This window comes from Takifugu rubripes, chromosome 14 (genome assembly GCF_901000725.2).
Source record: "Takifugu rubripes chromosome 14, fTakRub1.2, whole genome shotgun sequence".
Taxonomy (NCBI): domain Eukaryota; kingdom Metazoa; phylum Chordata; class Actinopteri; order Tetraodontiformes; family Tetraodontidae; genus Takifugu; species Takifugu rubripes.
Window position 1 is genome coordinate 6,165,203 of NC_042298.1, and position 13,129 is coordinate 6,178,331.

At 45.3% G+C, this 13,129-nt stretch overlaps 3 protein-coding genes across 6 annotated transcripts; 2 read left to right on the forward strand and 1 right to left on the reverse strand.

The window, feature by feature from the left end:
- Positions 1–89: 89 nt before the first annotated feature.
- LOC105417374 (zinc finger protein 397-like) lies at positions 90–2,850 on the forward strand. The gene is made up of 2 exons (XM_011610685.2): positions 90–587; positions 708–2,850. The coding sequence occupies exon 2, from the start codon at positions 1,527–1,529 to the stop codon at positions 2,685–2,687; it is 1,161 nt and encodes a 386-aa protein (XP_011608987.2). The 5' UTR covers positions 90–587; positions 708–1,526; the 3' UTR covers positions 2,688–2,850.
- A 162-nt stretch (positions 2,851–3,012) lies between these two features.
- grhpra (glyoxylate reductase/hydroxypyruvate reductase a) lies at positions 3,013–5,728 on the reverse strand. Of its 2 annotated transcripts, none has more exons than XM_011610674.2 (10): positions 5,615–5,728; positions 5,127–5,265; positions 4,703–4,833; positions 4,515–4,587; positions 4,195–4,311; positions 4,013–4,101; positions 3,831–3,932; positions 3,598–3,733; positions 3,390–3,520; positions 3,013–3,302 (listed from the first exon to the last, which is right to left on the reverse strand). In XM_011610674.2, exons 2-10 carry the CDS (start codon positions 5,189–5,191, stop codon positions 3,181–3,183), a joined length of 966 nt encoding a protein of 321 aa, XP_011608976.2. In that variant the 5' UTR covers positions 5,192–5,265; positions 5,615–5,728; the 3' UTR covers positions 3,013–3,180. The 2 variants fall into 2 exon arrangements, with proteins under 2 accessions (XP_011608976.2, XP_029703289.1); XM_029847429.1 differs by having other exon boundaries at positions 5,672–5,690.
- A 15-nt stretch (positions 5,729–5,743) lies between these two features.
- On the forward strand, positions 5,744–13,122 carry LOC101076512 (protein phosphatase Slingshot homolog 3). 3 transcript variants are annotated; one of them, XM_011610672.2, is made up of 17 exons: positions 5,744–5,887; positions 6,623–6,783; positions 7,635–7,672; positions 7,754–7,925; positions 8,700–8,815; positions 8,912–8,980; positions 9,426–9,491; positions 9,609–9,791; positions 9,903–9,996; positions 10,086–10,214; positions 10,424–10,470; positions 10,600–10,746; positions 11,005–11,205; positions 11,300–11,468; positions 11,540–11,656; positions 11,752–11,841; positions 11,930–13,122. In XM_011610672.2, exons 2-17 carry the CDS (start codon positions 6,736–6,738, stop codon positions 12,065–12,067), a joined length of 1,824 nt encoding a protein of 607 aa, XP_011608974.2. In that variant the 5' UTR covers positions 5,744–5,887; positions 6,623–6,735; the 3' UTR covers positions 12,068–13,122. The 3 variants fall into 3 exon arrangements, with proteins under 3 accessions (XP_011608974.2, XP_011608975.2, XP_029703285.1); XM_011610673.2 differs by having other exon boundaries at positions 11,540–11,641; XM_029847425.1 differs by lacking the exon at positions 5,744–5,887 and having other exon boundaries at positions 6,604–6,783.
- Positions 13,123–13,129: the final 7 nt, after the last annotated feature.

Below are 13,129 nucleotides of genomic sequence, written 5' to 3' on the forward strand. Positions count from 1 at the left end.
CATTGATTTCTAATTTCCAACCTTGGTTTCCATGATAATTGAGGATGTAAGCAGGATTTTCTTTTTTTTTTAAAAAAGTAATGTTGATGACGTTCATGAACTATGGTTGGTGGCAACGTGAGGATTCTGAGAGCTCAAAAGTCCTAATTAAAGTAGTAAAACCTCAGACAATTGACAATAAATTCTTAAAGTATTAAGGTGTGCTATACTAAATATAAAGCATTTAACAAAGCAACTTTATTTAGAAGTGACCATTGCTAAGTCAACTCAACATAGATGCGCTTCCCCAACTTCACCACTTGGTGGCAGTGTTGTACTCGCAGGTTCTCGGTGGCCATGACTGATGACGACACGCGACCGTTACTGGACTAGTTTAGGACTAGCCGAACTTTACGGAAATTGATTCCACAGCATATTTTGTGTTTAAGAGAATTTTTGGCAGTAGAAGAGGAAACCAGGTATCGAGGGTATACATAGACTCAACGCCCCGCATCCTGCCGGCTTATTGTGTGCGTCGGCCCGCCCATACTCCAGAGCATCTCCAGGAAACCGATGACAATAGGCTCTGCAGCCGAACATCACATTAGGTCTGTCTTTCTAATATAGCATCGTTTTCTGCTGAAGAGCGCAAATCCTGGAGCTTTTCCCGAGCAGCGGGGCTGCTCATCGTAACTATGACCATCGCTGCATTGTTTTATTGCCAGCAGCAACGAGGATGCAGTCAGAACTAATTCCACCGTCTGTTATGGACTTCCCGGGTCATTTCCAGCTCCTTTTCAAGCAGCTCAACCACCAACGCCTCCATGCTCAGCTGTGCGACTGTGTCGTGATGGTTGGAGACCAGCGCTTCCAGGCTCATCGCTCCATACTGGCAGCCTGCAGCTCCCACTTCAGGGCTCTTCTGAGCACCAGTGACGGTACTGATGATGCTGGACCTGACGCGGGCGGACGGAGAGGTCCCAGCGTGATGAAACTAGATCCAGAAGTGGTAACTCCTGAAGCTTTCTCCTCCCTGTTAGATATGATTTACACTTCTAGTCTCTCGCTGAGAGCCTCCAATGTGATGGATGTACTGTTGGCAGCATCGCACTTGCACCTCAATACGGTGGTCAAGGCCTGCAAACTCCACCTGTCCAGGAAACACTTTCCTGCATCTGCCCCTAAAGGTTGGAGGTCTGTGCACCAGCATGAGCGAACAGAGAGGGTGGTTGCATCTGTTACTGTGGAAGACACGGATGAGGAGGAAGTGGAAGCAGAGGTATCACAGTCTGGAGAACTGGATGATCACAGAAAAGACAGTGTTGAACAGGGCGCTTCGTCAGCTTTAAGGCACAAGAGGAAATCACAAGAAGACAAGATTGGCAGCACGAAAAGGTCCTGCAGGGTGCCTCAGGGAGGGTCGCCGGCTCTCACCAGGAGCATCATCGGTACACTAGAAGGAGCAGAGGAAGTGTTGTCTCCAGACTGCCTGAAAACACTAAATCCGCTATGGGAAGGCCAAGGTGAGGAGGAGAGAGAGCAGAAATATGAAGCAAACAAAGGAGAATCAGAGGAGATCCAGCTGCCAAGCCAGTCTGACAGCAGCACTGGGTGTTGGAGACACCGTTGAAGACAGCGTGGTCAAAGTAAAGGTGGGTGATGAAGATGATGGAGAAGAGGCAAAGACTGTGATGATTGAGGTGAAAAAGGAAAACCTTGGCTCCTACCCAACAGATCAGGGCACAATGCAAACCGCTTCGCCTCCAGCTCCACCTGAAGAGATCACAGGATATTTAGATGCACCGCTACACGACGAGAAGGTGGCCACCGCCTGTACAACAGACCCTGATGGCAGCTCTTTTCAAAAGGCGCTGTGCGCAGGTTTCCAAGGTGACGCACAGAAAGAGGCTGGAGAGCTGGGCGACGAGTCGGCAGAAAGTGACGAACGCCTGGACAGTCTGTCAGAACTGGCCTTTTCCTGCTTCCTCAATCCCAGTGTGATGGGAGCTCTCGATGAAGAAGTTAGCCTAGCAACCCTCACTGCTGCGGCCGCTGCTGCAGCCATCTCTGCAGACAACGCACCTGCAACTGTCGCACACGAATTGAGCCAAAACTCAAATCCGACCATTGAGTCCCCCTCCGTTGTATTTCCAGTATCGTCTGTCCCTTTGCAGCAGTTCCTCCCGACTCAGAGCTCCACATTCAGTGACACACTTATCCTCCAGTCCACCCAGAACCCTCTCACGGGGTTCTTGAGTGGCATAAGACCAGGTCTTGCCCTGGAAGCCCCCCTTATCCAACCCTCCAGGGCCGGAAAAAGCTCCGGAACGACAAGCTTCCGTCGCATCGCCCCTAAAGTGCCTCCCGGATCGGAAACAGGCACAGACGGTTCCTCCGCACCGGCGGCTGACCGGCCAAGTTTAACCCGAGCTTCAGAGGATGTTTTATCCAAGTGTAAGAAGGCAGCCGCTGAAGACCACGTGCTGCTGGTGGAAGGGGAGAAGAAATACGCCTGCAAGATGTGCTGCAAGACCTTCATGAACCTCACGGACTGTAAGAAGCACATTCGCGTGCACACAGGAGAAAAGCCCTATCCCTGTCCAAAGTGCGGGAAACGCTTCAGCCAGTCCTCTCACCTGTACAAGCACTCCAAAAACACCTGTCTCACATGGGAGGAGGCCCAGCCAGGCTCCGAGGCTCTGCCATGATCTCCCCCACATCTGCATTTCTGACACTGATCAATTTTGAATTCATTTTCACTGATAAATTATTTTTGTAAATGTCGTTTCTGCGGTGAAGCATGCTGGTGTTATCAAATGACCTACGTGGTGTCCTGGAAAGCTGCTGTGAATAAATGAACTAGTGAAGGAACTCGCATCCAAGTCTGAGCACACATCTTCACAAATGATGACGTGAAGGTTGACACATAGCCAGTTTGTAGACATCGCATTTGAAATCAAAGCGAACGACGGGGAGTTTTTGGAGAACCTTCATGGATCAAGTGTAGTATAATCTCAATGATATTCACAGTAATTTAGAGGGAAACATTTTATAAATATCCTTTAGTTCCAGTTCACAGTAGCAACTAGTAGAATGTCAACAAACTTGAGTAGTTTTTTTATCATGCTACACAATTTGTCAGATTGGATGTTACACTGCAGGTCCTTCGCTGATTGCAGGACACTGGTTCACTCCCAGGCACTAGTAGTGGAGCTCACTGGGCATGGCTGTGCCCTGCAGACCCGCCAACAGGTTTCGAGCTGCCAACCCCATCATGATGCCTCTTGTGGAGTAGGTGGCGCTTCCGACATGTGGCAGCACAACTGCACGAGACAAGAAGGGACAGGAAAGGATGCAGAGTGAGAAACTCCAGGAAAATGTAAATACAAGTATATGTGACGTCTCCTCACCGCAGTTTTGCAGCGTAAGGAGGGGGTGGTCTGTCGGAAGGGGCTCGGGTGTTGTTACATCAAGTCCAGCCGCAGCGATCTGTCCCGTGGCCAAAGCCTGGTAGAGCTCTTCCTGGTTCACCACGGCTCCCCTGAACAGTGTAGGCTTCATTCAGTATTCACCCACATAAAATCTATCATGCCAATTTGATCCAAAGTGAGCCAGGACCTGCTTGAGTTTACAAAGACAGCTGTGTTTTTCATCTTGCTGAAGAATTCCTTGTTGCACATTCCCTGCGTTTCTGGTGTCAGGGAACAGGAAATCACGATGAAGTCACTTTCAGCCAGAAGCGTGTCAAGAGGAACTGTTGGAGTCAATCAACACAAGGAAAGCGATTCTCACATATGGGGTTGGAGAAGTGATCATAGTTTTTGATACACTTTGATTGCATTTCTTCTTACCAAACTCTCCTTTTACCTCAGCAGCTTCGGCCTTGGCGGTTCTCCCAGAGTACAGCAGCCTCTGCACTCCGAAGGGCAGGAGTCTGCGTGCAATGGCCATGCCTTCAGAAAAAGGCAACCGCATAATCAGCCATAAACAGGTCTATAACACAATACAATACAATAAAAATTCAAGAGTTTACCAATGCGTCCCAGTCCAACAATCCCCACTGTGCTGCCAGACAGACCATAACCGCACATCCACAGAGGCTTCCATGAGCTCCAGCCACCACTGGGAAACAAGAGGAACACGTCAGGTCAGGCAGCTACACACACTCCTGGTTCAAACATTAAAGACAATGTAAATGTTAATGCTAGCACTAACTTTTTGACCTCCTCTATTCCCTCTGGTAACCTGCGAGCTGTGGCCAGCAGCAGAGCTACAGTCAGCTCTGCTGTGGCGTCAGTCAGAACATCTGGCGTGTATCCAACACGTATACCACTGATGAAAAGACAATAAAGACATTTAAGCTGCACAAATAAGATATATTTCCATTCAGTTACAAAAGGCAACCTTGGCGAATCGTTCCAGATTACCCACCTTTAGCAGCGAGCACGACGGTATTAACTTTTTGTACAGGTTTTGATTATCTAAACTGGATTGTAAAACCAACAACTACTACAAAGACCTCGAAGGCGACCTACCGTTTTTTGACTTCCTCCATTACCAGATGGTCGTATCCCACTGACAGAGTGCTGATCACTTTCAGCTTTGGCCCTGGAATCAGACACTCCATCAATAGACCATCAGATGTTAATTCCATTTGAAATAATGTCTGACTGACGGATGCAATCAACCCATTTACCCATGGGCAAAATTGCTTTGAACAAACCTGCAGCATCCAGAACCTCTGCATCAATCTTGTCCGAGAGCAAACACAAGAGTCCATCTACCCCCTGGACCCTTTTGAGAAGCTCTGCTCTTGGCAAAGGTTCATCAGAGTCCCACATAGACACCTCGCACCTGCATGGGGAAAAGGATGCATGCGGCAGGGACGTGGACATCGTCACGTGAAATCAAATAAATTAATTTCGCATTGTGAAATTCTTTGGTTTTTCTGAAGTATCTGACAACATATTTTTGAGCACCACTTTAATGTAGCACAAAGCTTAATTCGTAACATGAGCCGCACTCCACATCAGTTTGGATCCAGTTGTGTGAACAACACATCAACCAAAACACGCAGGGTATTGGAGACAGCGACCTTAGCTACCAAATGACTAGTGACTATCAGTAAAAAAAAGAATCTTGCATACACTCCAGATGTCTGAAGGATCTTTATCCCCTCTCCTGAGATGCGCCTGGTTAGGAAAACCTTCATCTTCGTGGCACGTCCAACGTTGCAAGTAATCTCAAACAGGTCAGACGCAGATTTCAGTTTGCAGGCTATTCAGGCTAATTATTCAAGCGTCGATGTCAGCAGAGAGAGAAGAAAAGAGCAAAACTTTAGTTCATACACCCTGAGTGTTAACGTGCACCAGGAAGCAGTTTCTATTGTGCATGCGCAGATATGCTGCTATTTTTAGTCGGCAGACCTCAATAATTTGTTTTCTTATTCTTCAGTCAGTCTGTTTTATTTTAAACTGATTGAAGATAAAAGTTGAAGTCTACGTTTAGTTCCTATTTTTTTATGAGTTGCCAATTATTTTAGCTTGTAAAGTCGAATACACATATACCCACGATTATGGAGCCGCTTATATCATCTTAAAACTATCACACGGGTCATTTTTTTATGCATACGTACTTTTTTCTGCACAATTCTAAATCATTTCCACAACGTCAGTGTTACCGCAGCTATTACTTTTTATGGATGCCTCGCGCCGGCACGCCGTGATGACGTCACGGGGCGCTCCTACCCAGCGTCGTGCACGCGCGTTCGGAGCGCTCCAGCCCTGGTCCGGCGTCCGCGTACACGACGGCAACACTGGGCGGAATAAGGAGAACCTCCACTTGAGGAACTAACGAGAGGCTTTAGAAAGCAGGAAACCTGAGTGGAGAACATTCTTTATAAACGCCAGTAAGTTTGACCCTTCCGGGGTTCATTTATTCCTTCATCTCGCGTCTGATCGACAGCTGTTAACGTTAGCGTCGACTTGACATGAACCGGGGAGCCCGTTTACGTTGCAGAAGCCAAACAAACGACATCAATTTACCAAAATGACCACTTATACGCCGTTGATTAACCTGTGTACACCGTGCCGGGGCCATGTCGGGCTCTGTGATGCATAAAGCCAGGCGTCACCGCTCGGTTGGAGGCATATGATGGGCAGCAGTGCAGAGGCTGAAGGGAACACTTGAACACTTGAGTGCAGACATTTTTCTATACGAACCTCCGGGTTTTGTTATGTAATTTCGACCTCACACTGCCCCCAGAGTCACAGATGCAAACCTCGATGCACAAGGAGAAAATGAATAATTAGACTTGTTTAATTAGAGGTTTTGTCTCTCGTAGCCTGTTTTATTGCATGTATACTAAAGGGTTGCATCTGTGTATATGGAGTCAATACAGTATATCATCTATATATATATATATATATGACGCTACATGCAACACCTTTACAATATGCCTCCGTCCTCTTTATTCATATATACCTACTGTCAATATAACCACTTAAATCTGCACGTTTCCACCAAAATCAAAAGGTGAACTTAATGACATAGACTCTGTGAATCTTTTACACACAAGTGACGTCGACCTGAACTTTTGGCACATAGATTATTGGCTGCAGTCACACATCTGTGTGCATTTCAGACTGTACAAGGGTTTACCCTCCCTCCCACTGTGGGCTTTTGGCTGAGGAACTCGCAGAGCCTGTCTGAGCTTGCCAACAGCAGGTTGAGCAGCGTTCTATCTGTGCTGTGCTGATGGCTCTGTTGACTCTGTGTAGGACCCCATCCCTCGCCACCCCTCCGGTGAGTTCCTTCGTTTTGTTTATTCTCAATAGTTGCATTCACTCCGGTTTTGTCACATGTTTTAACTCAGTTTAAGGGCTCAGTTTAACATGTCAACTATCCAAAATCTTTTAGAATTGTTGCAATAATTGATTAAATCCTCTTTTCACTGTTTAAATGCTCTGTCACTGTATTTTTTTCCACTTGTTTTGCACTGCTGCATCAGCTTCTGTTTTTTTAGTCATCTCTTGTGCTTTTATTCACTTATTCTGTCCTGCAGACGATTGAACACAATGCCTGGCTTTGATTCTGAGCCCTCATTAATTCATATTTGTGGAGTGTAGTTGCATTCAGGTCCAGATTTGCATATTTATTTACATTAATCTATTCACTCTAGTCTCTTGTGCTCTTTTCTTTTTCACCCCTTTTTCACCCTATCATTCCTCTCCTGGCTCCTGCCCACATCTCTTCCTGTTTTTTCCTTGTTTGACTCTGTCTGGACTTGTCAGTTCCATAACAGGTAATATTACAGTGGGAAGTTTCCTTTTTCCACAAACCCTTGTTACTGCTCCTGTACTCGTTTCTTCCCTTTTGGGTTCATGGCATCACAGTTCTGAATTCCTACTACAATTTCACTGCCAGCTATTACTGTTTTTACGGCCCAGCCCCTTGTTTGTGACAGTGCATGTTGTCTGAGGTGATATTTCATATTTCAGTCTACACAACAGAAAAACTGCAGTCTGTTTATGGAATGTAAAGAAAATCTCCATGCCCATAACTCAAAAGTATCATCTGATTGAAACCTTTGGTTGCAGCACTAAACCTGCATGACAGTCATATTTTTGATGGTTGTGACTTATTTCATTATTAAGGATGAGACCTTCCAAAGACGAGGGAGACTTCAGAAAAGGTCTGTGTTGTTTTTAAATAGCCGATTAAAGCATGCCCCTGTTGGGAGCTGTGCACTGACCGATGCCCTTTCTACCCATAGAGAGAGCTTTGCCCTCGTGAAGGGGGCAGTTCATCTGCTGGAAGATGAGGAGAATGCACACCGTGATGAAGATGTGTCGTCTACGGAGGAAAGTGAAAAAGCTCCAGACGCCCAGAGTAGACAGCTTCATGCTATGGTTGAGCAGCTCAGGCCAGAAGATACCATGAAGCTGGTGAGTGTTAGCCTTTATCTACAACAAACCCTGCAAAGAGAGGCGGGAGGTCCACTGAGGGTATTCCCCGAGGAACCAGTGGGACTGTTTCACAGCTTATTAGTGTGATCTGCTGCTTTATTGGCTGAACAGAGACATTGTTTATTTAGGGCTTATTGTTAAAGTCAGGCAGGGGGTCCCAACATTCCAAGTTAATCCCCCACAGATTTTGAGATGAATGAAAATATTCCCGGAAGCAGGTTCTGTTGAAACTTGAACCTTTTGTAGATTTGAATATGATGAGTCTGAAATTAGAGAACGGCTGAGCTTCCTTTTCCAGAGAAACACGTTATATCAGGATGTGACTCATTTCTCACTCATTAAAAAAATGAGCTTCGATGATTTTTTTTTTTTTACGTGAGAATAATTCTAATCATGCGAAATGAGGTTGCCATGGTGATGGCCACCTTAAATACTCATACTCAAGTATGTTGTTCACACAGAGATCTGAGAACACAGACTTTAATGAACCTGGTTCCTGCAACAGTCTGCATGTGGCGCTGTCAGAGTCGATACTATGCAACTGTTTTTAATTCATCGTTGACATGTAGCTGCTGCAGGAGATTGCTGCTAAAGGAAGTTTTGTTTTATCTATTTGTGCAATGATAATTAACCTTACGTCTATCGATTAGCCAACTCCGGGCTCTGATTGATGATTTACTTTTGTCAGGAGAAAAAAAAATAGTTCAATGAGTAACTTTCTGAATATCTTGTGCTGCTCCTTTCATCTCGCAGGCGGTGCAGCTGGAGTCCGTCAGCTCGGTCAGGGTCAGATATCTGATCGTTGTCTCCACCCTTGGCAACAAAGAGGAGAGTTTACTTCTAGGCATGGATTTCCCTAACTCAGAAAGGTTTGGGTGTGCACGTAGCATGACACAGAAAGTGAAAGTTTAGATTCTGTGATTGATAAGATATTCATTTGTGCCTTCAACCCCTCCTCCTTGCAGCGATCATTGCACCATCGGCCTGGTTATGCCCATATGGAGCGACACACAGGTGTATCTGGATGGGGATGGGTGAGATGTCCTTTTTAAATGTGAAAAGCAGAAGGTGATGAGAACTTTGAGAGAGAGAGGTTTTCCTAATATCCGGCTCCAAGTAAATGTCAATGCTAGATATGAAGTTAGATCATGCTTGATAAGTTAAACGTCTCTTACTCAGACTCTTAATGGACATAAAGACTCACCTGAAAGTAAACTATGGCTGCCATATTTCTGTTATTACACAAACACAGTCCACACGAACGTGCCTGCGATTCTTTTGTCTTCAGCTCGGCCACGTTGTAACGGATCTGGGCTGTAATTGTCATATCACCACAGCTCTTATCAGCAGGCATCAGGCCTCCTGCCGGGTCATTTCCTCAAGTTCTTTCCTTCTGATTTCTTCACAAGAACTATTAATAATTCACACTGAATAGCTGAGTTATCTTACTCAATATAACACCTCCTCTCTTCTTGGCAGTGGCTTCAGCATAACCTCAGCTGAAGAGACCAAAATTTTTAAGACCGTCTCCATGCAGACCATGTGGTGAGTGAGCGTCAAGCTGTAACTGCATTACTGCAGCACTCTGCAGTCCATTTCCTAAAATATTTTATCTTCAGATGGACGTTACTACCTGTCCTTTCTGCTCTCTTCTGCTGTAAGGTCAGTGCTGCAGGTGTTACATGGCTGCTGCGAGCGTGCACTCAAGGCAGTGGTGATCCCAGGAAACGGCCTGGAATGGGCCCAACACTACCACCAGCACATAGAGTCAGACCGCTTCTGCCTCAATGAGTGGGAGGCCATGACTGATCTGGAGTCAGTGCGGAGGGACAGTGAAGAACGTGTGTAAGAACAGACCAGACCTCTAAATAGTTTTTATTTCCATATTGTACCACTTGTTATTACACATAATTGCATCAGGGTTCACCTAAGTTTCTCACGTCTTCCTATGGAAAGCTCGGAAGATAGCGTTTCGAAGGAAAAGCTGATCAAAAAGCACATGACGGACATCATGAGTACTGAAGATCTGGACAACCTCACGTGCAGGATGGTAAGACCTATAACGGGAAGCCGTTTCGTGCAAAATTAACAAGGAAAATAAATTGTCTGCGTGATTGAATGTTTTCTTTGTCTCTGCAGGTCTACGAGGCCCTGCAGGAGAGGATCGGATTTGACATGAAACCCTTTAAAAAGTACATTGACAATGAGATCTTGGTCACCATCGCTCAGATGGACAAACCTTCCAAAATATTTGACTATCTTTACCTGGTGAGTAAGCACTAGTTTTTCACATGATAGACAGTCTTTAAGTGAGGAATCATTAAATGCTGTCGTTGACAAGTGTGTGCAGTCATGTGACTCCCACTTCCTCTTCCAAGGAGATCCGTGTTGACACTGATAGGGAAGACGCCACTGAGTCCTTTCCGTTTTGCCCTCAGGGGCCTTGTCTAATCCTTTGTTTAATTATCTGGTTTCAGGGTTCAGAATGGAACGCGGCTAACTTGGAGGAGCTGCATAAAAACAAGTCAGTTTTATACCTCTGTGTATTGATGCACCTGTTTGTCAGCATCTCATGCAGTGGTTAACGCCCTGATATGTATTATGTTCTGCTGAGTTAGCACTGTGACTGATTCGGTTTTTGTATGCTTTCCAGTGTGGGCTACATTCTGAATGTAACGAGGGAGATTGACAACTTTTTCCCAGATTCCTTCACATATATGAATGTCAGACTGTATGACGAGGAAACTACTGACCTACTGCCGCACTGGACAGACACATACAAATTCATTAACACAGCAAGGTAATCCAGAAAACCTGATATCTGTTGGGCTGTTTAAAATGATTCTTCTGAGTAAGGATGTAAAAAAATAAGTAACTTGGTTCCAACACTTCTGCCAAATAATCCTGCAGAAGAGAAAATCAGTCTCCCTCTAGTGGCACATTGAATTACTACACACACTGTTAATATACTGACACTTTTATTTTCATAGTACAATTGACCAGGTGCCTTATTGTAAAGTGTCCAAACCACTGAGGAAATTTCTTCCCTGTGTGGCAGGAAGAGCGGTCAGGCAGTGTTGGTGCACTGTAAAATGGGTATTTCCCGCTCTGGGTCCACTGTGATCGCTTACGCCATGAAGCAGCAGCGCTGGCCGTTGGATGTGGCCTTAGCGTATGTCAAGGAGCGCCGTTCTATTATCAAACCTAACGAGGCCTTCATGAAGCAGCTGCAGACCTATGACGGCATCCTCAAGGCCAGGTCAGACACCAGAGTTTGTCCACCAGGACAGCAGGGGAACTGCTTGAAAACCTCTGAGAGGATTCTCATATACTGTATGTTGGTGTGGTTCCAGCCAGCAGCGCCACAGTGCCCTCTGGAGGCGACGGTCTGTACGAAAGGAGGAAGGAGGGGAGGATGATGAGGATGAGGATGATGATGAAGGCCTAGAAGATGGGGATGAAGAGAGTCTGTCTGATCACAAAGATTCAGACACAGAAGATGACTCGGAGGAAACCTGTGAAGTCAGTTCCATCCTCATTGTTGTAGCATTGAAATCCTTACACCTGTTTTAAATCTGCCCAAACCCCTGCAGGTGTTTGGAGAGCCCACCTCCCAGGGTGATGCCAGTACAGAGCCTGAGCATTCAGCGCCACAGAAAATCAACCCTGCTGTCACGGGAGACAATCCAGAAGCGGTGAGCCAGTTAACAGTGCATATTTAGACTCTTCTGAGACCGTCTGAACCTCTTTTATTATTGTTTCCACTCATACACTAAACTTTAAAATTGTTTTTTGTCAATTCGAGATTCCTGTGAGTGTGAATCGCAGCGGCAGGATGAACCTCTTCTCGCTCATGCAGTCCATTAGTGAAATGGAGGATGTCAACAAAGAGCTGGTAATTCACTCTTCTTACAATGTAGCTGTTACACAAGGGCTCATCCCATGAGCATGTGCTCACATCACTTTTATTGTTACTTTGAAAGTGTCCTGGCAGTCCAAGGCGCTCTCCAGGACAACGTAGGCGTAGCCAAGGTCGACGGGGTCTAACTCACCAGAGAGCGTGCCTAGACGCTTCACCTGACCCCCAAAGGCTGCCGGACGCAGGCTCAAGTGAAACATAAGGAGATGAAGCACGCACAAGTGGAGGGAGAGAGTGCTTAGACACAGTGTTTACACACTGATCCACCTGTAGATTGAGTCCTCAGGTTGGTTAACATTTAGTGGCAGTGAAGTGCTGATTTAAAAAAAGGTTGCCAACTATTTTTAGTGAAATCAGTAGAAGATCAGAGTAAATGGCTGTATACCTGTTCTTCTGCGGAGCATGTGCTCACACAGGTGGACCGTCTCTCCCTTCACGCTGTAGCTTCCTGTCATTTTCCTGCTTCCCTGAGATGATGTCTATGCAATTATTCTTCACCTTTAGTTTCTTCCATGAACTGAATGCTTCCATTACAAAGGTTTTAAATATATTTCACATTCCCTGAACAGAAGATGCCAAAATGGGAGTTTTCCTGACGTGCATTATTAAACAATACAGGTCAAGTGTTGCGACTGTTGTTTTCTAAATAGATTCACCATTTATGTGCCAATGACTTTATACAAATCTTTGTATGAATATGTTAACAGTCAACCCTTTGAATACCTGAGCTGATTGAGTGCCTTCAACCTGAAAATCAATTAATCCATTTTTTTTTGTGAGAAAATGGAGGCTGCATGGTGTATTTTGTACTCTGCCTTTGATTATAATGGAAATGTAACTCTTTCAGACATATTTGGATCATGCATACCGTATATTGAGTATATACACACCTATACATGTTTGTCTGAGCACTTATTTGCTGATTTCCTGGTTGCATGTTATGTGTTTTAATGCCAATGTAAGACAGTGAACTGTTCAGGTTTTCCTCAAGTATTTATAGACATTTAATGGATAGGGGTAAATTATTAGTACCGGTATGTCAGACATTCTTATCAATGAATTATTGCATGCTGGTGTTACTTGTTATCCAGTGAAGAAAAGTGTAGTCAATTCAATGTGCATGCACTAATGTTGAGACAAATACTGTTCACGCACAGGTGTTTTCAGCAACTGAGCCAGCATCATGTTCCTGTATTGCACCCTCCTTCTGCACTGTTTCTTCGTTTACAATTACTGAGTAAAAAAATAACCCATCCAGTCTCTT

Bases quoted from the DNA above. Each gene is read 5' to 3' on its own strand.
- LOC101076512 (XM_011610672.2), top strand. From the start codon at position 6,736: ATGGCTCTGTTGACTCTGTGTAGGACCCCATCCCTCGCCACCCCTCCG. The intron at 7,673-7,753 runs GTCTGTGTTGTT...TTCTACCCATAG, and splicing joins CGAGGGAGACTTCAGAAAAG to AGAGAGCTTTGCCCTCGTGA. The intron at 11,842-11,929 runs GTAATTCACTCT...TTACTTTGAAAG, and splicing joins AGGATGTCAACAAAGAGCTG to TGTCCTGGCAGTCCAAGGCG.
- grhpra (XM_011610674.2), bottom strand. From the start codon at position 5,191: ATGAAGGTTTTCCTAACCAGGCGCATCTCAGGAGAGGGGATAAAGATC. The intron at 4,102-4,194 runs GTTAGTGCTAGC...CTTGTTTCCCAG, and splicing joins GGAATAGAGGAGGTCAAAAA to TGGTGGCTGGAGCTCATGGA. The intron at 3,734-3,830 runs GTAAGAAGAAAT...TGACTCCAACAG, and splicing joins TGAGGTAAAAGGAGAGTTTG to TTCCTCTTGACACGCTTCTG.
- LOC105417374 (XM_011610685.2), top strand. From the start codon at position 1,527: ATGAAGCAAACAAAGGAGAATCAGAGGAGATCCAGCTGCCAAGCCAGT.